General features: G+C 44.1%; 1 protein-coding gene across 1 annotated transcript in view; it reads left to right on the top strand.

Annotated features, from left to right (window-relative positions):
* LOC143956083 (uncharacterized) overlaps positions 1-21,549 on the top strand; it is a 65,361-nt gene that overhangs the window by 27,099 nt on the left and 16,713 nt on the right. The window contains 1 exon segment of the mRNA XM_077466206.1: positions 21,254-21,466. Coding sequence (XP_077322332.1) covers positions 21,254-21,466 — 213 coding nt within the window.

Consider the following 21,549-nt stretch of genomic DNA (forward strand, 5'->3'; position numbering starts at 1 on the left):
TGTCCTCATTGCAGCCTTGTCATTGCAGCCTGTCCTCATTGCAGCCTTTTCATTGCAGCCTGTCCTCATTGCAGCCTGTCCTCATTGCAGCCTGTCCTCATTGCAGCCTGTCCTCATTGCAGCCTGTCCTCATTGCAGCCTGTCCTCATTGCAGCCTTTTCATTGCAGCCTGTCCTCATTGCAGCCTGTCCTCATTGCAGCCTCGTCATTGCAGCCTGTCCTCATTGCAGCCTCGTCATTGCAGCCTGTCGTCATTGCAGCCTGTCCTCATTGCAGCCTGTCATGCAGCCTGTCCTCATTGCAGCCTTGTCATGCAGCCTGTCCTCATTGCAGCCTGTCCTCATTGCAGCCTTGTCATTACAGCCTGTCCTCATTGCAGCCTGTCCTCATTGCAGCCTGTCCTCATTGCAGCCTTGTCATTGCAGCCTGTCCTCATTGCAGCCTGTCCTCATTGCAGCCTGTCCTCATTGCAGCCTTGTCATTGCAGCCTGTCCTCATTGCAGCCTGTCCTCATTGCAGCCTGTCTGTCATGCAGCCTGTCCTCATTGGAGCCTTGACATGCAGCTTGTCCGTCTTAGTGCATTGTCTGCTTATGTTTTTAAAAATGGCGCCGCCGAGACGTCCTGTGTATCTCGGCGGCACCCGGAAGTTCTTGGCGGCTTTCGGCCGCTCTCGGACCATCTCGGCGGCTTTCGGCCACCTCGGCCCTTCTCTGCGGCTTTTGCCCGCTTTTGGCCACTCTCGGACCTTCTCGGCGGCTTTCGGCCGCTCTCGGACCTCGGCAGCTTTCGGCCGCTCTCGGAAGGTCCGAGAGCGGCCAAAAGCCGCCGAGAAGGTCCGAGAGCGGCCGAAAGCCGCCGAGAAGGTCCGAGAGCGGCCGAAAGCCGCCGAGAAGGTCCGAGAGCGGCCGAAAGCCGCCGAGAAGGTCCAAGAGCAACCGAAAGCCGCCGAAAAAAAATAGTGCGGAAATTGCGGAGTATCGGCGTATAACACGCACCCGCGATTTTCCCCTGATTTTAAGGGGAAAAAAAGTGCATGTTATACGCCGATAAATACGGTATTTTAAAGACAATAGAGAATCAGGAGACCTTGATGACCTCGGATGAAAGGAAGACTGGGTTATAAATGGTAGACCAGCAAAGTAAAGCAGTACCCGTTTTTCTCCTGGAAACATCACCTTATCCATATCTCCATTAAGCCTAAGTGGTCTTCGTTAATTCCATCAATGTTAAGTCACAAATGTCGCTATAATCCAAAGCTAGTCTTCTCGAGAACCAGGTAGCACCCAAGTGCTGATATTACAAGATCAACAGATCCAACAAGAATCCAGAATATAACAAGATCCAAAAAAAAAGAAGCAAATCCCAATCTAGTTTATTACAGTCCGGCACAATACAAAGGATGTTTTTCTTGGCCTTTCCAAGTGGAAAGATGATGACTTTGTAGGCCAAACTCTACGGAGGGTCGAAATAATTAGTGTGAAGGAAGGTCCATCACTATTCTTCTTTATAACAATCCACCTCAATACACAACTTCTGCTGCCTAGTTTGGCCTAGGCGTGTCATCTGATCTGGTTTATATTCTTTGTTTGCTTTTATATTTGTACCCAATTTAATGCCAGGGATCTGGGAAAGTGTTGAATAATAGACAAGGTGTAAAAAAATAAAAAATAAAATAAAAACATAACATGTTTAAAAATTGTTTTTTTCGGCAGATGGACAGTACTCTTGGAATTTAAATACGTCAGGAAAATGTTTTCATACATCTCCAGATTGCACGGACATTGGACAATATTCCTCAAAAGTTACATTTGGCTGGTTGGCAACATCAATGGATCCTTCTGATGCTGAGGAACCTTCTGATAAATCCCATACTTTGACTTCAGATGACCATCTAAGATCAAAAGGTCCTTCTAAACCTGAGGAACCTTCTGAGAAATCCCATATTATGACTTCAAATGTCCATCTAAGATCAAAAGGTCCTTCTAATCTTGAGGAACCTTCTCATAAATCCCATACTATGACTTCAGATGTCCATCTAAGATCAAAAGGTCCTTCTAAACCTGAGGAACCTTCTGATCAATCCCATACTAGGACTTCAGATGTCCATCTAAGATCAATGGATCCTTCTAATCCTGAGGAATCTTCTGATAAATCCCATACTATGACTTCAGATGTCCATCTAAGATTAAAAGGTCCTTCTAAACCTGAGGAACCTTCTTATAAATCCCATCCTATGACTTCAGAGGTCCATATAATATCAATGGATCCTTCTAATCCTGAGGAACCTTCTGATAAATCCCATCCTATGACTTCAGATGTCCATCTAAGATCACTAGGTCCTTCTAATTCTGGGGAACCTTCTGATAAATCCCATACTATGACTTCAGATGTCCATCTAAGTTCTCACAGTGCTGACAGATCAACAGATCCATCCGATCCCCAGAAATCCTCTTCAAGACTTGAGGGAGCTCACACAGAAGGGAGCTCGTTATCATGTGAAGTGTGTGGGAAATCATTCACTAAGAAAAAAGCACTTTTTAAACACCTGAAAATTCACAAGGGCGAGCGTCCTTATTCATGTTCCGAGTGCGGAAAAAGTTATTCCGACAGAAGAAACCTTGTTATACACCAGAGAATTCACACGGGTGAGCGTCCCTTTTCCTGTTCGGAGTGCGGGAAATGTTTTTCCAAGAAAGAAACGCTCCTTATACACCAGAGAATACACACTGGTGAGCGTCCCTTTTCCTGTTCGGAGTGCGGGAAGTGTTTTTCTCAACAAGGGTGCCTACGTAAACACCAAAGGAGTCACACTGGTGAGCGTCCCTATTCGTGTCCGGATTGCGGGAAAAGTTTTTCAAAGAAAGTATCCCTTTTTACACACCAGAGAAGTCATACTGGTGAGCGCCCCTTTTCCTGTTTGGAGTGCGGGAAATGTTTTACCGACCAAGGAAACCTTCGTAAGCACCAGAGAATTCATTCGGGCGAGCGTCCCTTTTCCTGTTTGGAGTGTGGGAAATGCTTTTCTGAGCAAGGAAACCTTCATAAACACCAAAGAAAGCACACTGGCGAGCGCCCCTTTTCATGTGCGGAGTGCGGGAAATGCTTTTTCCAGAAGAAACAGCTTCATCTACACCAGAGAAGTCACTCCGGTGTTTATCCTTTCACTTGTTCCGAGTGCGGAAAACATTTGGCCACGAAAGAAAATCTTATTAAGCACCAGAGAGTTCACTCGGGTGAGCGTCCTTATTCGTGTTCTGAGTGCGGGAAATGTTTGACTACGAAAGAAAACCTTGTTAACCACCAGAGAATTCACTCAGGCGAGCGTCCCCATTCATGTTCCGAGTGCGGGAAATCTTTCACTCGGAAGGAACACCTCGTTAGACACCAGAGAATTCACTCGGGTGAGCGTCTCTATTCGTGTTCAGAGTGCGGGAAATGTTTGACTACCAGGGAAACCCTTGCTTTGCACCAGGAAACTCACTCAGGTGAGCGTCCTCATTCATGTTCAGAGTGCGGAAAATGTTTCACCACGAAAAAAAACCTTGTTAACCACCAGAGACGTCACTCAAGTGAGCGTCCTTATTTATGTACGGAGTGCGGGAAATGCTTCACTCAGAAACACTTACTACTTGCACACATGGCAAAACATAGCTCGGAGAATCCGTGTAACATGCAGACGGTGGTAAATGTTGTACAGATCACATAAGTCTAATCGGAGAGAAGACGTCATTGACGCGTTTCGACAAATGTACGTGGCTTTTATCGGGTGGAACTGTTCAGTCCATAGAACACCTGGAGGATAAGAAATGATTATATAATGGGGGGCATCCTGGGAAAAGTCATCTTTCGTTTATAGGTGGAACTTATCAAGCTGAGTCTTCTGTTTCTCGGAGACTCCAAATGGTGGGATATCCCTCCTATAGTCTTCTGTTGGCTTCTTCTGTTTCTCGGAGACTCCAAATGGTGGGATGACCCTCCTATAGTCTTCTGTTGAGTTTATACTTGGGTGCACCTTGGCAAAAACTCATGCTGTTTTTATAGGTGGAGCTTATTAAGCTGAGCCTTCTGTTGGCTTCTTCTGTTTCTCGGAGACTCCAAATGGTGGGATATCCCTCCTATAGTCTTCTGTTGAGTTTATACTTGGGTGTATCTTGGCAAAAACTCATACTGTTTTTATAGGTGGAGCTCATTAAGCTGAGGCTTCTGTAGGCTTCTTCTGTTTCTTGGAGACTCCAAATGGTGGGATATTCCTCCAATAGTCTTCTGTTGAGTTTATACTTGGGTGCATCTTGGCAAAAACTCATGCTGTTTTTATAGGTGAAGCTCATTAAGCTGAGTCGGCTTCTTCTGTTTCTTGGAAATTCCAAATGGTGGAATGTCCTTCCTATAGTCTTCTGTTGAGTTTATACTTGGGTGCATCTTGGCAAAAACTCATACTGTTTTTATAGGTGGAGCTTATTAAGCTGCTTCTTCTGTTTCTTGGAGACTCCAAATGGTGGGATGACCCTCCTATAGTCTTCTGTTGAGTTTATACTTGGGTGCACCTTGGCAAAAACTCATACTGTTTTTATAGGTGGAGCTTATTAAGCTGAGTCTTCTGTTGGCTTCTTCTGTTTCTCGGAGACTCCAAATGGTGGGATGTCCCTCCTATAGTCTTCTGTTGGCTTCTTCTGTTTCTCGGAGACTCCAAATGGTGGGATGTCCCTCCTATAGTCTTCTGTTGGCTTCTTCTGTTTCTCGGAGACTCCAAATGGTGGGATGACCCTCCTATAGTCTTCTGTTGAGTTTATACTTGGGTGCACCTTGGCAAAAACTCATGCTGTTTTTATAGGTGGAGCTTATTAAGCTGAGGCTTCTGTAGGCTTCTTCTGTTTCTTGGAGACTCCAAATGGTGGGATATTCCTCCAATAGTCTTCTGTTGAGTTTATACTTGGGTGCATCTTGGCAAAAACTCATGCTGTTTTTATAGGTGAAGCTCATTAAGCTGAGTCGGCTTCTTCTGTTTCTTGGAAATTCCAAATGGTGGAATGTCCTTCCTATAGTCTTCTGTTGAGTTTATACTTGGGTGCATCTTGGCAAAAACTCATACTGTTTTTATAGGTGGAGCTTATTAAGCTGCTTCTTCTGTTTCTTGGAGACTCCAAATGGTGGGATGACCCTCCTATAGTCTTCTGTTGAGTTTATACTTGGGTGCACCTTGGCAAAAACTCATACTGTTTTTATAGGTGGAGCTTATTAAGCTGAGTCTTCTGTTGGCTTCTTCTGTTTCTCGGAGACTCCAAATGGTGGGATGTCCCTCCTATAGTCTTCTGTTGGCTTCTTCTGTTTCTCTGAGACTCCAAATGGTGGGATGTCCCTCCTATAGTCTTCTGTTGAGTTTATACTTGGGTGCACCTTGGCAAAAACTCATACTGTTTTTATAGGTGGAGCTTATTAAGTCTTCTGTTGGCTTCTTCTGTTTCTTGTAGTCTCCAAATGGTGGTGGTCACCTTTCCCAACTTTGTGGTATCTCCATTCTTCTTCTTTTTTTACCCCATTTCACATACTTTAAAATAAAAACATAGTGGTAGGTCCTCGTAATCGGCTACGCCGGTGTCCAAAACCAGTAACTCCGTAATATAGGCCTACCAGAGAACAGCTAAAGCCCCACGAGCCTCAGATTTTCCAAGGTGGGTGGAGAGCCAGAATGGCCTAAGTGGTATAATCGTAAATTGGGGGCTAAGTGAGAACATTTGAGTTTTTGGTGTAGTTTTTTAGATTATAGCAACAAGGTGGGTGGAGTTGCTTATAATTAACCACTTCGCCCAGGTGGACCATCGTATGAACTCCTGGACTTTGAGTAAAGATATCAGGATGATGGGTGGCAGCTGCAGGCTGCTTTTGTTTTTTCAGCCGGCGATTCCCTAGGTTGTAAAAGTCATCTTACCCACCGCCCTCCAGGTATTTCTCTGGTCTCTCCCGTGCGATCAGGGAGCCGAAGAATGAACCTGACGGTGGTGACGGTTTACCATAGAGTTGGCCGGGAAGCAGATGGTCCACAGCCAGCTCTATGACCCTCGGAGGTCGGAAGTAACATCATGACCTCACTTCCGGTGCCGGCGGATGTTGACACTGCCATTTTTATTTATTTTTTGCTGGAAAGCCTAAGTGTGCGCAATTCTAAAGCGTGACATGTTCGGTATCTATTTACTCGGCGTAAAAACATCATCTTATTTTATATTCTACAAAAAATTGGGGTAAATTTTTTTTTATTTTTTTTTTTAATCCATGGAGGTGTTTGACTCAGTTTGCGAGTGTTGTCTTGCAAACGAGCTAATGTGGTGTGTAGTACCACATTTGGCCAGAGGTGCAGGGGGCGCTGGTAACACTCGGAGCGGTTTGGAGCCGCACTCGGAAATACTCGGAATCACTCAGAAATACTCAGTTCCCCAGGGTTTCCAAGTTCAGCTGAGCAGTCCCCGAGTATTTACGAGGCTATCTGGCGCCCCCCCCCCCCACCTGTGGCCACCTGCGGTATTGCATGCAATAGAAGTCAATGCGGAATGAATTATCTTTGTTTCCATTGACTTCTATAGGGGGAAACTCGCTTTGATATGCAAGTGCTTTGGATTACAAGTATTCTCCTGGAACGGATTACGCTCGTAATCCAAGGTTCCACTGTACGTAGAAAGTTAACCGGTAAAGTTCAATAAAAAAATCTTGGCACCAAAAAGTACGGACATGCGTTGCTTGATTTTTTTTTTTCCCCATCACATTGACGGGAGTATTCGGAGAGGATTGCAGAGAAAGGAAGGAGGGTGGGGGGATTGGTGTCAGTACCGGCATGCCCGGTTGGCTCTGTTCCCTAAAGCAGTTCTCTTGTCAGGTCTTTAATTATTACCGTGTTATCAATAATGTAAAAATAAATAAAAAAAAGAGCAGCAAGATTTGAAGATTCCGGTCACGTGACTAAAGAAACGATCCTTCTACATGTATTAAAGCTTTGTGAATGGAGCCTCATGTGTTTGTATTTCATTGTTCAGTTTGTTCTGCATTCTGCCGTTTCAGCTTTTTAAATAAAACTTTGTCAAATTTGTTTTTTTGATTTATGTTTTTTTATTGTTTGTATTTGATATGGGGTATAGTGTGTGTGTGTGTGTGTGTGTCTCTGTGTGTGTGTGTGTGTGTGTGTAATCATCGATGTACCCTAATAGAAGAATGGACTACGAGGCAGAGGACAAAATGATGAAAAGTAACGTAGACTGCAGTACTTATATTCAACACAAGGGGGTGATCTTGCATACCGCCGGTGAAACGCAACAACAGGAAGTGATGAAAGAGGAAATTCTGGGTGAGAGGTGAGTCGGGGGGAAGTAGAGAGGAGACATTGCTGGGACTGGCAGCAGAGGAGGTAATATGATCTTATTTCTCCATAGAGCCATTTATCCAACTGTCCAACCAGAGCCTCTGGTTTATAGACTGGATACATTCTTAATATAGAACCATTTATCCAACTGTCCATCCAGAGCCTCTGGTTTATAGACTGGATACATTCTTAATATAGAACCATTTATCAAACTGTCCATCCAGAGCCTCTGGTTTATAGACCGGATACATCCTAAATATAGAACCATTTATCCAACTGTCCATCCAGAGCCTCTGGTTTATAGACTGGACACATCCTAAATATAGAGCCATTTATCCAACTGTCCAACCAGAGCCCCTGGTTTATAGACCATATACATCCTAAATATAGAACCATTTATCAAACTGTCCATCCAGAGCCTCTGGTTTATAGACCGGATACATCCTAAATATAGAACCATTTGTCCAACTGTCCATCCAGAGCCTCTGGTTTATAGACCGGACACATCCTAAATATAGAGCCATTTAAACCAGAGGCTCTGGATGGTCAGTTGGATAAATGGCTCTATATTTAGGATGTACCTGGTCTATAAACCAGAGGCTCTGGATGGTCAGTTGGATATAGACCGGATACATCCTAAATATAGAGCCATTTATCCAACTGTCCATCCAGAGCCTCTGGTTCATAGACTGGATACATTCTAAATATAGAGGTATTTATCCAACTGTCCATCCAGAGCCTCTGGTTTATAGACCGGATACATCCTAAATATAGAGCCATTTATCCAACTGTCTATCCAGAGCCTCTGGTTCATAGACTGGATACATTCTAAATATAGAGGCATGTATCCAACTGTCCATCCAGAGCCTCTGGTTTATAGACCGGATACACCCTAAATATAGAACCATTTATCCAACTGTCCATCCAGAGCCTCTGGTTTATAGACCGGATACATCCTAAATATAGAGCCATTTATCCAACTGTCCATCCAGAGCCTCTGGTTTATAGACCGGATACATCCTAAATATAGAGCCATTTATCCAACTGTTCATCCAGAGCCTCTGGTTTATAGACTGGACACATCCTAAATATAGAGCCATTTATCCAACTGTTCATCCAGAGCCTCTGGTTTATAGACCGGACACATCCTAAATATAGAGCCATTTATCCAACTGTCCAACCAGAGCCTCTGGTTTATAGACCGGATACATCCTAAATATCGAGCCATTTATCCAACTGTCCACCCAGAGCCTCTGGTTTATAGTCCAGGTACATCCTAAATATAGAGATATATGTATTTATACATAACTCACAACATGGCGGTGTTACATAGCATGGTAGCATGTGTACATTTTTAACCCTCAGAGGGTACCGAGGGACAGGAGGAACACCAGTGCCAGTAGGTGTTGATAGGAGAACTTTCAGCTGGAATAGGAAATCCTGGGAAGCTGGTGGACTATCAGGACAAGAGCATTAGCTGTTCTCAAGAAACCAGCCGGTACTAAAGGGGCACTCCACTTGTGCTACAGGTTCAGGGCGCATGGCTTGTCAGAACTCTCAGTGCAGTGCAGAGCTGGTGCAGTGGACAGCCAGACGAGCACTCGAGCAGTAAGGACAGCCAGGATCGGAGGTAGAAACGTGGCCACAGGAATAGCCAGGGTCATCAATAAGTGGGCAAGCAACGTACCGAATTCAGGAGCCAAAGTCAGGAACAGAGCCAGGGTCAAGAATAAAGCTACAAATCAGAAGTAGGAGCCAAGATCAGGTCAGGGGCAAGCCGGGTCAGCAACAAGGGAAACACACAGGAAGAAGGCAGGATCCAGGGAACAGCTGAAAGACCAATCAGCACTTAAGCATATGCAGAGGCATCCTTAAATAGCCAGTCTGGTGCCAACATGCACTGTGTGAGCACCGGTGCGCATTTCTGTGCACATGTGTGTACCTGGACACTAGTCTGCTAATCATTTTGTGCACGTGCATTTCTGCAAGCCAAGCGTCTCGTAAGCATTCTCTGACAGGGTGGTTCCTAATGGCCCATGAGAATCCTTTAACACTGGGCCTTTAGGGTTCCACTCCAAGCATAGCTCTTTCCCTTATAGAAGGCACTAACTCTAGTCTAGCTGGGATTGATCTGTATCCTGTGGTGTATCCAGCAACCCCGCCTTTCCAAAGTGAGCAGCAAAGTTCCTGTTAGGAATAATGCCAGAAAATGACCTGTGCCCCGGTGTATTGGGGTAAAGTCCAGACATTCCTAATTACCGTATCTTCCTCTGTCTTACCTTCACCCCTCTGTCTTATTCAACTTCTGACTAGAAAGGTGACCTTCATGTTCCCAACAAATGAGGTGGAGATACTGTACACCATATGAAAGGTCCATCTCCATTCCTCAATATAATGTCATGTTCCCAACAAATGAGGAGGAAATACTGTACACCATATGAAAGGTCCATCTCCATTCCTCAATATAACGTCATGTTCCCAACAAATGAGGAGGAGATACTGTACACCATATGAAGGGTCCATCTCCATTCCTCACTATGATGTCATGTTCCCAACAAATGAGGAGGAGATACTGTACACCATATGAAAGGTCCATCTCCATTCCTCAATATAACGTCATGTTCCCAACAAATGAGGAGGAGATACTGTACACCATATGAAAGGTCCATCTCCATTCCTCAATATAACGTCATGTTCCCAACAAATGAGGAGGAGATACTGTACACCATATGAAAGGTCCATCTCCATTCCTCAATATAACGTCATGTTCCCAACAAATGAGGAGGAGATACTGTACACCATATGAAAGGTCCATCTCCATTCCTCAATATAACGTCATGTTCCCAACAAAAGAGGAGGAGATACTGTACACCATATGAAAGGTCCATCTCCATTCCTCAATATAACGTCATGTTCCCAACAAATGAGGAGGAGATACTGTACACCATATGAAAGGTCCATCTCCATTCCTCAATATAACGTCATGTTCCCAACAAATGAGGAGGAGATACTGTACACCATATGAAAGGTCCATCTCCATTCCTCAATATAACGTCATGTTCCCAACAAATGAGGAGGAGATACTGTACTCCATATGAAAGGACCATCTCCATTCCTCAATATAATACCATGTTTCTAACAAATGAGGAGGAGATACTGTACACCATATGAAAGGTCCATCTCCATTCCTTAATATAACGTCATGTTCCCTACAAATCAGGAGGAGATACTGTACACCATATGAAAGGTCCATCTCCATTCCTCAATATAACGTCATGTTCCCAACAAATGAGGAGGAGATACTGTACACCATATGAAAGGTCCATCTCCATTCCTCAATATAACGTCATGTTCCCAACAAATGAGGAGGAGATACTGTACACCATATGAAAGGTCCATCTCCATTCCTCAATGTAACGTCATGTTCCCAACAAATGAGGAGGAGATACTGTACATCATATGAAAGGTCCATGTCCATTCCTCAATATAACGTCATGTTCCCAACAAATGAGGAGGAGATACTGTACACCATATGAAAGGTCCATCTCCATTCCTCAATATAATGTCATATTGCCAACAAATGAGGAGGAGATACTGTACACCATATGAAAGGTCCATCTCCATTCCTCAATATAACGTCGTGTTCCCAACAAATGAGGAGGAGATACTGTACACCATATGAAAGGTCCATCTCCATTCCTCAATATAATGTCATGTTCCCAACAAATGAGGAGGAGATACTGTACTCCATATGAAAGGACCATCTCCATTCCTCAATATAATACCATGTTTCTAACAAATGAGGAGGAGATACTGTACACCATATGAAAGGTCCATCTCCATTCCTCAATATAACGTCATGTTCCCAACAAATGAGGAGGAGATAATGTACTCCATATGAAAGGACCATCTCCATTCCTCAATATAATACCATGTTTCTAACAAATGAGGAGGAGATACTGTACACCATATGAAAGGTCCATCTCCATTCCTCAATATAACGTCATGTTCCCAACAAATGAGGAGGAGATACTGTACACCATATGAAAGGTCCATCTCCATTCCTCAATATAATGTCATGTTCCCAACAAATGAGGAGGAGATACTGTACACCATATGAAAGGTCCATGTCCATTCCTCAATATAACGTCATGTTCCCAACAAATGAGGAGGAGATACTGTACATCATATGAAAGGTCCATGTCCATTCCTCAATATAACGTCATGTTCCCAACAAATGAGGAGGAGATACTGTACATCATATGAAAGGTCCTTGTCCATTCCTCAATATAACGTCATGTTCCCAACAAATGAGGAGGAGATACTGTACATCATATGAAAGGTCCATCTCCATTCCTCAATATAACGTCATGTTCCCAACAAATGAGGAGGAGATACTGTACATCATATGAAAGGTCCATGTCCATTCCTCAATATAACGTCATGTTCCCAACAAATGAGGAGGAGATACTGTACATCATATGAAAGGTCCATCTCCATTCCTCAATATAACGTCATGTTCCCAACAAATGAGGAGGAGATACTGTACATCATATGAAAGGTCCATCTCCATTCCTCAATATAACGTCATGTTCCCAACAAATGAGGAGGAGATACTGTACACCATATGAAAGGTCCATCTCCATTCCTCAATATAACGTCATGTTCCCAACAAATGAGGAGGAGATACTGTACATCATATGAAAGGTCCATCTCCATTCCTCAATATAATGTCATATTGCCAACAAATGAGGAGGAGATACTGTACATCATATGAAAGGTCCATCTCCATTCCTCAATATAACGTCATGTTCCCAACAAATGAGGAGGAGATACTGTACACCATATGAAAGGTCCATCTCCATTCCTCAATATAATGTCATATTGCCAACAAATGAGGAGGAGATACTGTACACCATATGAAAGGTCCATCTCCATTCCTCAATATAACGTCATGTTCCCAACAAATGAGGAGGAGATACTGTACACCATATGAAAGGTCCATCTCCATTCCTCAATATAACGTCATGTTCCCAACAAATGAGGAGGAGATATTGTACATCATATGAAAAAGTCCATGGTGTTGTGGATTAAAGCATTCCAAAAGATAAAATTATTGCTTTTCATTATATTATATTATATAACATATAATAATCTGGGGAAATAAAATATATTTCCAGACCAAACTGTGAACAAAATAACAAGACATTCTCTTCAGCAATAAAACATCAGGAGCCTGCAGAAAGAATACGACAGAGTTAAAATATTTTATTATTGATTCAGTTTTAACTGAAGTATAATGTGTGTCATAATGTATGAAATATAACTGAAGAATGAGCTACAGGACGAAATATAAAAAAAATTATGTAGGGTGCAGATATTAAAATAACCACAAGATGGTGACATCACTTAGATTGAGGGGACCGCTCAGACAGGAAGTGATGTAAAGTAAGAACAGGAAATGATGAAGGACGAGGCGTTCGAAAGGTAAGGAGAGGAAATTCTATGAGAGAGAAGAACGAGATAAATAATAGACATCATCGGATCACACAGAGGAGGTAATAAGATCTTATTTTCTATTTACACCCAGTAACCCCCCCGTCATGTTCCGTCCTCTTCCTCCATAGTCACTGCGAGGTCTTTTATCTCCAAAATCCACTACTACAGACATATCACATCCTATATATTGGAGTTATTTTATAATATGTGTTCAGATACATCCTAAATATAGAACCATTTATCCAACTGTCCATCCAGAGCCTCTGGTTTATAGACCGGATACATCCTAAATATAGAACCATTTATCCAACTGTCCATCCAGAGCCTCTGGTTTATAGACCAGATACATCCTAAATATAGAACCATTTATCCAACTGTCCATCCAGAGCCTCTGGTTTATAGACCAGATACATCCTAAATATAGAACCATTTATCCAACTGTCCATCCAGAGCCTCTGGTTTATAGACCGGATACATCCTAAATATAGAGCCATTTATCCAACTGTCCATCCAGAGCCTCTGGTTTATAGACCGGATACATCCTAAATATAGAACCATTTATCCAACTGTCCATCCAGAGCCTCTGGTTTATAGACCGGATACATCCTAAATATAGAACCATTTATCCAACTGTCCATCCAGAGCCTCTGGTTTATAGACCAGATACATCCTAAATATAGAACCATTTATCCAACTGTCCATCCAGAGCCTCTGGTTTATAGACCAGATACATCCTAAATATAGAACCATTTATCCAACTGTCCATCCAGAGCCTCTGGTTTATAGACCGGATACATCCTAAATATAGAGCCATTTATCCAACTGTCCATCCAGAGCCTCTGGTTTATAGACCGGATACATCCTAAATATAGAACCATTTATCCAACTGTCCATCCAGAGCCTCTGGTTTATAGACCGGATACATCCTAAATATAGAACCATTTATCCAACTGTCCATCCAGAGCCTCTGGTTTATAGACCGGATACATCCTAAATATAGAACCATTTATCCAACTGTCCATCCAGAGCCTCTGGTTTATAGACCGGATACATCCTAAATATAGAGCCATTTATCCAACTGTCCATCCAGATTCTCTGGTTTATAGACCGGATACATCCTAAATATAGAGCCATTTATCCAACTGTCCATCCAGAGGCTCTGGTTTATAGACCAGATACATCCTAAATATAGAACCATTTATCCAACTGTCCATCCAGAGCCTCTGGTTTATAGACCAGATACATCCTAAATATAGAACCATTTATCCAACTGTCCATCCAGAGCCTCTGGTTTATAGACCGGATACATCCTAAATATAGAGCCATTTATCCAACTGTCCATCCAGAACCTCTGGTTTATAGACCGGATACATCCTAAATATAGAACCATTTATCTAACTGTCCATCCAGAGCCTCTGGTTTATAGACCGGATACATCCTAAATATAGAGCCATTTATCCAACTGTCCATCCAGAGCCTCTGGTTTATAGACCGGATACCTCCTAAATATAGAGCCATTTATCCAACTGTCCATCCAGAGCCTCTGGTTTATAGACCGGATACATCCTAAATATAGAGCCATTTATCCAATCACATGACCACATAGGTAAGGACCGCCTAGAGGCGATTCAGTTCGCATTGTGCTCTATACAAGTATTTCATTCATTCATTCAGGTGAATGAAAGGACATTCTAGATGAATGCTCTGCACACTGCTATACACTCTTACATGTTTCTATATTTTGGGAATTTTGGAATTCATGCAATACCTGTTCAAATTGACCAACTGCATCCAAGTAATACTTCTCTGGCCAGTCCTGACTCTACTTAAAATGCAAATACATATCTGCTTACAGAATGCTTAATGGCCATATAGTGCCCATATGACACTGGAGCTGGAGGATATTAAACCTGACCGGAGAGGTGAGGAGGATTCTGGGAGGTCACATGACATCACTCTTATCTCTATTAATAAAACACAGACCTGACCGGAGAGGTGAGGAGGATTCTGGGAGGTCACATGACATCACTCTTATCTCTATTAATAAAACACGGACCTGAACGGAGAGGTGAGGAGGATTCTGGGAGGTCACATGACATCACTCTTATCTCTATTAATAAAACACAGACCTGACCGGAGAGGTGAGGAGGATTCTGGGAGGTCACATGACATCACTCTTATCTCTATTAATAAAACACAGACCTGACCGGAGAGGTGAGGAGGATCAAATGTTCTTAGTGATAATTTAATTGTGCACAGGACAAATGAAGTAGTGAAGAGGAAATCTAAGCATTTGAAAAACAGCTACCAATCCCACGATCCATCTTTAGAAGGACACAAGGATCTCTACAAGGACGTCATGATGGACAATCAGCCGCCCCTCACATCACCGGGTAAGAGGAGACTTTATTGTAAAGGAGAGAGCAGTACGGAGGCTCCACCCATCCCCCATCATCTGATAAACACATAGAAACAATGTATTCAGTCAGTGTGTGTGTTTCCTACAGATGGATCCAGTAATGGGAACCCACCAGAGAGATGTCCCCGTCCTCTGTATTCCCGGGATTCCACACAGGAAGGTCACACCATCCCCCATCATCATCAGGTAGGTGGGTTTTTTTTCTATGACATTATAGATGAGATGAATATCAAGGAAATAAACAGCTTAACCTCACATAAAGTCGAAATCACGAGTCTCAAAACTAAAGGTCCTTGAATTGTTGGTTTCCAAAAAAATAATTAAAAAAAACATAAGGACAATATTGGAATTCATATATAAATAAAGTGCTTATCAATGAGTGGTATTGTTCCCTTCTTTTTGCCCTTTCCCTCCTCTACATCCTGTGGGCTTTTCCCTTCTTAATTCCTCCCCATATGGTCTGGGAGGTGCCATGGGATACCAAGGTCTCCATTCCCCTCCCCCATTCTCCTGGGGAAATTCACCTCCCCCTTTCCCTCTGAAGAAAGGTACTCCTCTCCCCCTCCGTGGTGGTGGGGGCCTCCATACCTCCTCCTCCGAAAATCCCCTCTGTAGTTATTATAACCTGGGTACCCTCTTTCTCCTCTAGTAGGGACGCCCCCTCTGGGGTGGAGTCCAACCTGGACTTCCCCATCCTCTGTTGTCCCTGTATTCGTTTTGCTGGACATAACCTCTAGGACAGGGGTCTCCAAACTTTCTATTCAAAGGGCCAGTTTACTGTCCTTCAGAGTTTAGCGGGGAGGAGGGGGGGGGGCGGACTGTTGCCAGTGGGAGTAGAAAATGCCCCCCCCCAGCTTCAGATTCCCCATCAATGCCCCGTCATAGTTTTATTGGGAGCAATAGTGCTCCATTGTTGGTATCAGTGGAAGAAATAGTGCTCCATTGTTGGTATCAGTGGAAGAAATAGTGCTCCATTGTTGGTATCAGTGGAAGAAATAGTGCTCCGTTGTTGGTATCAGTGGAAGAAATAGTGCTCCGTTGTTGGTATCAGTGGAAGAAATAGTGCTCCATTGTTGGTATCAGTGGAAGAAATAGTGCTCCATTGTTGGTATCAGTGGAAGAAATAGTGCTCCATTGTTGGTATCAGTGGAAGAAATAGTGCTCCATTGTTGGTATCAGTGGAAGAAATAGTGCTCCATTGTTGGTATCAGTGGAAGAAATAGTGCTCCATTGTTGGTATCAGTGGAAGAAATAGTGCTCCATTGTTGGTATCAGTGGAAGAAATTAGGGATGCACCGAATGGGTTTTTTGGTGCCGAAACCGATACCGAAAATGAAAAATACACTAGGCTGAAAACCGAAACCGATACCGAAAATGACTGTTTTTAAAAAATATTTTTATACAGGAGGTGGCCAGAGACTGACGACATGGTTCAGGAGGTGGCCAGAGACTGGCGACATGATAAAAGAGATAAGTGTGGTGTCCCCTCGTGCAGCGTGTGTTGTCCCCTGTGTAGACAGTGATGCAGAAAGAGAGGAGAGCCGCCTCCGCCGTCTGGTTGAATAGAGCGCCGGGAACATCACAGCTTTAATTTCAATAGCTGTGTGTTCCCCCGTCGTGCGCCGCCGCATACAGCCCCTCCCTCTTGTCCGGGGAACTGTGATAGACAGATCTCCCGTCCAATCTGGACGGGTGATCTGCCTATCACAGTTCCCCGAACGAGGGGGAGGGGCTGTATGCGACGGCGCACGACGGGGGAACACACAGCTATTGAAATTAAAGCTGTGATGTTCCCGGCGCTCTATTGATCCAGACGGTGGAGGCGGCTTTCCTGCGCTATACACCTCCCGTGATGGGCGGCACCAGGGGCGGGGGCGGAGCTCCGCCCCGCCCATGCCCCGCCCCATTTTCGGCTCAATTATCGGCCGTTTTTTCCTTTCGGCAAATTGCCGAAAGGGCCATTTTCGGCCGATATTTTTCGGCGGCCGAAATTTCGGTGCTTCCCTAAAAGAAATAGTGCTCCGTTGTTGGTATCAGTGGAAGAAATAGTGCTCCGTTGTTGGTATCAGTGGAAGAAATAGTGCTCCGTTGTTGGTATCAGCGGAAGAAATAGTGGTCCATTGTTGGTATCAGCGGAAGAAATAGTGCTCCATTGTTGGTATCAGTGGAAGAAATAGTGGTCCATTGTTGGTATCAGTGGAAGAAATAGTGCTCTGTTGTTGGTATCAGCGGAAGAAATAGTGCCCCATTGTTGGTATCAGTGGAAGAAATAGTGCTCCATTGTTGGTATCAGTGGAAGAAATAGTGCTCCATTGTTGGTATCAGTGGAAGAAATAGTGCTCCATTGTTGGTATCAGTGGAAGAAATAGTGCTCCATTGTTGGTATCAGTGGAAGAAATAGTGCTCTGTTGTTGGTATCAGTGGAAGAAATAGTGCTCTGTTGTTGGTATCAGTGGAAGAAATAGTGCTCTGTTGTTGGTATCAGTGGAAGAAATAGTGCTCCATTGTTGATATCAGTGGAAGAAATAGTGCCTCATTGTTGGTATCAGTGTAAGAAATAGTGCTCCGTTGTTGGTATCAGTGGAAGAAATAGTGCTCCATTGTTGGTATCAGTGGAAGAAATAGTGCTCCATTGTTGGTATCAGTGGAAGAAATAGTGCTTCATTGTTGGTATCAGTGGAAGAAATAGTGCTCCATTGTTGGTATCAGTGGAAGAAATAGTGCTCCATTGTTGGTATCAGTGGAAGAAATAGTGCTCCATTGTTGGTATCAGTGGAAGAAATAGTGCTCCATTGTTGGTATCAGTGGAAGAAATAGTGCTCCATTGTTGGTATCAGTGGAAGAAATAGTGCTCCATCATTGGTGTCAGTGGGAGGAACGGGGCTCCGTTATTAGTGTCAGTTGTGGATGGAATAGTGCTCTAAGGGCCGGATAGAGTCAAGCAAAGGGCCACATCCGGCCCCAGGGCCGCAGTTTGGAGAGCACTGCTCTAGGAGTAGAATAACCATCTTGATACAGGGGTGAGTGGGGACACAGGAGGGGCATGTGGCGCACCTTGAGTTTTGGAGCCCTGTTGCACTTTATCGATTGGAGCACATCATTCACTATTATATGGACATGTATCCATCGATTTTATTGTTTTCACTTATGTATTTGTTTACTTTTCGCACTGTAGTGAGCACGGTAATTTATCCATTTTTCCATTTGTCAAGTGACCGGCACCCTGTGTACAGCGGCTGCAATTTATACATTATCTAATATTTTTGTTCCCATTTTCAGTTCTAGCATGAGTTTATATATTTAGAATATATTTTGTCTATAAAGGGAATTCCTAGTCTTAGAGTGCCATCTGCTGGGCAGCTATTGTCAACACCTAAACAAACATTAGGTTAATCAACAGAAGTGCCTTCCAATCAGATGTCGTTAAATATTCTAAACTACGCCCTCCAGGCGAGTCCTTAGATAAAAGAGTTTTGGGAATAAAAGTGGAATATAACGAGAGACACTGCACACCGGTAGCTCAACAGGTGGAGAGGAATGTGAATGTCCTTGGGCTGCTCCTGCGTCACGCCCTGATGCGTTTCACCCCGCCCACCACGGGGGCTTAGTCATAGTTATTGTGAATAAAAGCAGAAGTTCCGAGAAGAAAGGGAGGACTCTCTGCTTCAAAAATGACACACTCCCTTGATTGATCACTCTGACTCTCTCAACCGGACGGAATCCGCTCTTTCAATTGAAAGACGCTCTTTCACTCAAACCAGAGGCACACACAGATTCTCGATCTAAGGTTCTGTCGATCAATCTCTCCCAAGCCCTCTGAACATTCTCTACAGGTCATCACATAGGCGACCATGCGAATTACCATGTGTTGTTCTTCTCTACAGGTCATCACATAGGTGGTCTTGCGAATTCCCATCTGTGGTTCTTCTCTACAGGTCACCACATAGACGGCCTTGCGAATTCCCATCTGTGGTTCTTCTCTACAGGTCACCGCATAGGCAACCTTGCGAATTCCCATGTGTGGTTCTTCTCTACAGGTCACCACATAGGCGGCCTCGCGAATTCCCACGTGTGGTTCTTCTCTACAGTTCACCAAATAAGCGGCCTTGCGAATTCCCACGTGTGGTTCTTCTCTACAGGTCACCACATAGGCGGCCTTGCGAATTCCCACGTGTGGTTCTTCTCTACAGGTCACCACATAGGCGGCCTTGCGAATTCCCACGTGTGGTTCTTCTCTACAGGTCACCACATAGACGGCCTTGCGAATTCCCACGTGTGGTTCTTCTCTACAGGTCACCGCATAGGCAACCTTGCGAATTCCCATGTGTGGTTCTTCTCTACAGGTCACCACATAGGTGGCCTTGCGAATTCCCACGTGTGGTTCTTCTCTACAGGTCACCACATAGGCGGCCTTGCGAATTCCCACGTGTGGTTCTTCTCTACAGTTCACCAAATAAGCGGCCTTGCGAATTCTCATGTGTGGTTCTTCTCTACAGGTCACCACATAGGCAGCCTTGCGAATTCCCATGTGAGGTTCTTCTCTACAGGTCACCACATAGGCGGTCTTGCGAATTCTCACGTGTGGTTCTTCTCTACAGTTCACCAAATAAGCGGCCTTGCGAATTCCCACGTGTGGTTCTTTTCTACAGGTCACCACATAGGGGGTCTTGCGAATTCCCATGTGTGGTTCTTCTCTACAGGTCACCACATAGGCGGTCTTGCGAATTCTCACGTGTGGTTCTTCTCTACAGGTCACCACATAGGCGGCCTTGTGAATTCCCATGTGTGGTTCTTCTCTACAGGTCACCACATAGGCGGCCTTGTGAATTCCCATGTGTGGTTCTTCTCTACAGGTCACCACATAGGCGGCCTTGCGAATTCCCACGTGTGGTTCTTCTCTACAGTTCACCAAATAAGCGGCCTTGCGAATTCCTATCTGGTTCTTCTCTACAGGTCATAACATAGGCGGCCTTGCGAATTCCCACGTGTGGTTCTTCTCTACAGGTCATAACATAGACGGCCTTGCGAATTCCCATGTGTGGTTCTTCTCTACAGGTCACCACATAGGCGGCCTTGTGAATTCCCATGTGTGGTTCTTCTCTACAGATCACCACATAGGCGGCCTTGTGAATTCCCATGTGTGGTTCTTCTCTACAGGTCACCACATAGGCGGCCTTGCGAATTCCCACGTGTGGTTCTTCTCTACAGTTCACCAAATAAGCGGCCTTGCGAATTCCTATCTGGTTCTTCTCTACAGGTCATAACATAGGCGGCCTTGCGAATTCCCACGTGTGGTTCTTCTCTACAGGTCATAACATAGACAGCCTTGCGAATTCCCATGTGTGGTTCTTCTCTACAGGTCACCACATAGGCGGCCTTGTGAATTCCCATGTGTGGTTCTTCTCTACAGGTCAGCACATAGGCGGTCTTACGAATTCCCACGTGTGGTTCTTCTCTACAGGTCACCACATAGGCGGCCTTGCGAATTCCCACGTGTGGTTCTTCTCTACAGGTCACCACATAGGTGGTCTTGCGAATTCACACGTGTGGTTCTTCTCTACAGGTCACCACACAGGCGGCCTTGCGAATTCCCATGTGTGGTTAAGAACTGCAGTCCCAATATATTGTCTTTATAGAGTTACATTTATTGATAAAACAATATGGTATTGACATAAAGGGGATTTTGCGTGGCAATTATAAAGCAGACATCTACCCTGTTTCCCCGAAAATAAGACCTAGCGTGATTGTCGGTGATGGCTGCAATATAAGCCCTACCCCCCAAATAAGCCCTAGTTAAAGTCCTTGTAGGTCTTATTTTCAGGGTAGGGCTTATTTTCGGGAAAACAGGGTAGATGATTATAATGACCTAATGGTAAAAAAAAATGATTTTATCGTTACGTAGTCCAGGTAGATGAGGAACAATCACTGATAGTACCATTAGGATCTGTACGTTATCTGCATTTGATGTCATTTTTATTATGTATTCAGAGTGGAAACCTGAGAGATTCTAAAGTTGATGTTAAAGAAGAGATAAAAGATGAGGATGATGAGGATGGGGTGATGGAGGAAGGACACAAAGATCTGTACCAGGACACCATGGTGGAGTCATCCAGCTACAGAACCCCACCAGAGAGATGTCCCCGTCCTCTGTATTCCCGGGATCCCACACAGGATCATCACACTATCTCTTACCATAATCAGGTGGGTGGAGTTGGAGCATCTATGACCTCAATTCCAAACTGTATGAGGTAATCATCTCTGAGGTCTCCGGGTATTAGTGCTCA

This window comes from Lithobates pipiens, unplaced genomic scaffold (assembly GCF_037356315.1).
Source record: "Lithobates pipiens isolate NorthernLeopardFrog02 unplaced genomic scaffold, aLitPip1_a1.2 Scaffold_35, whole genome shotgun sequence".
In the NCBI taxonomy this organism is placed as follows: domain Eukaryota; kingdom Metazoa; phylum Chordata; class Amphibia; order Anura; family Ranidae; genus Lithobates; species Lithobates pipiens.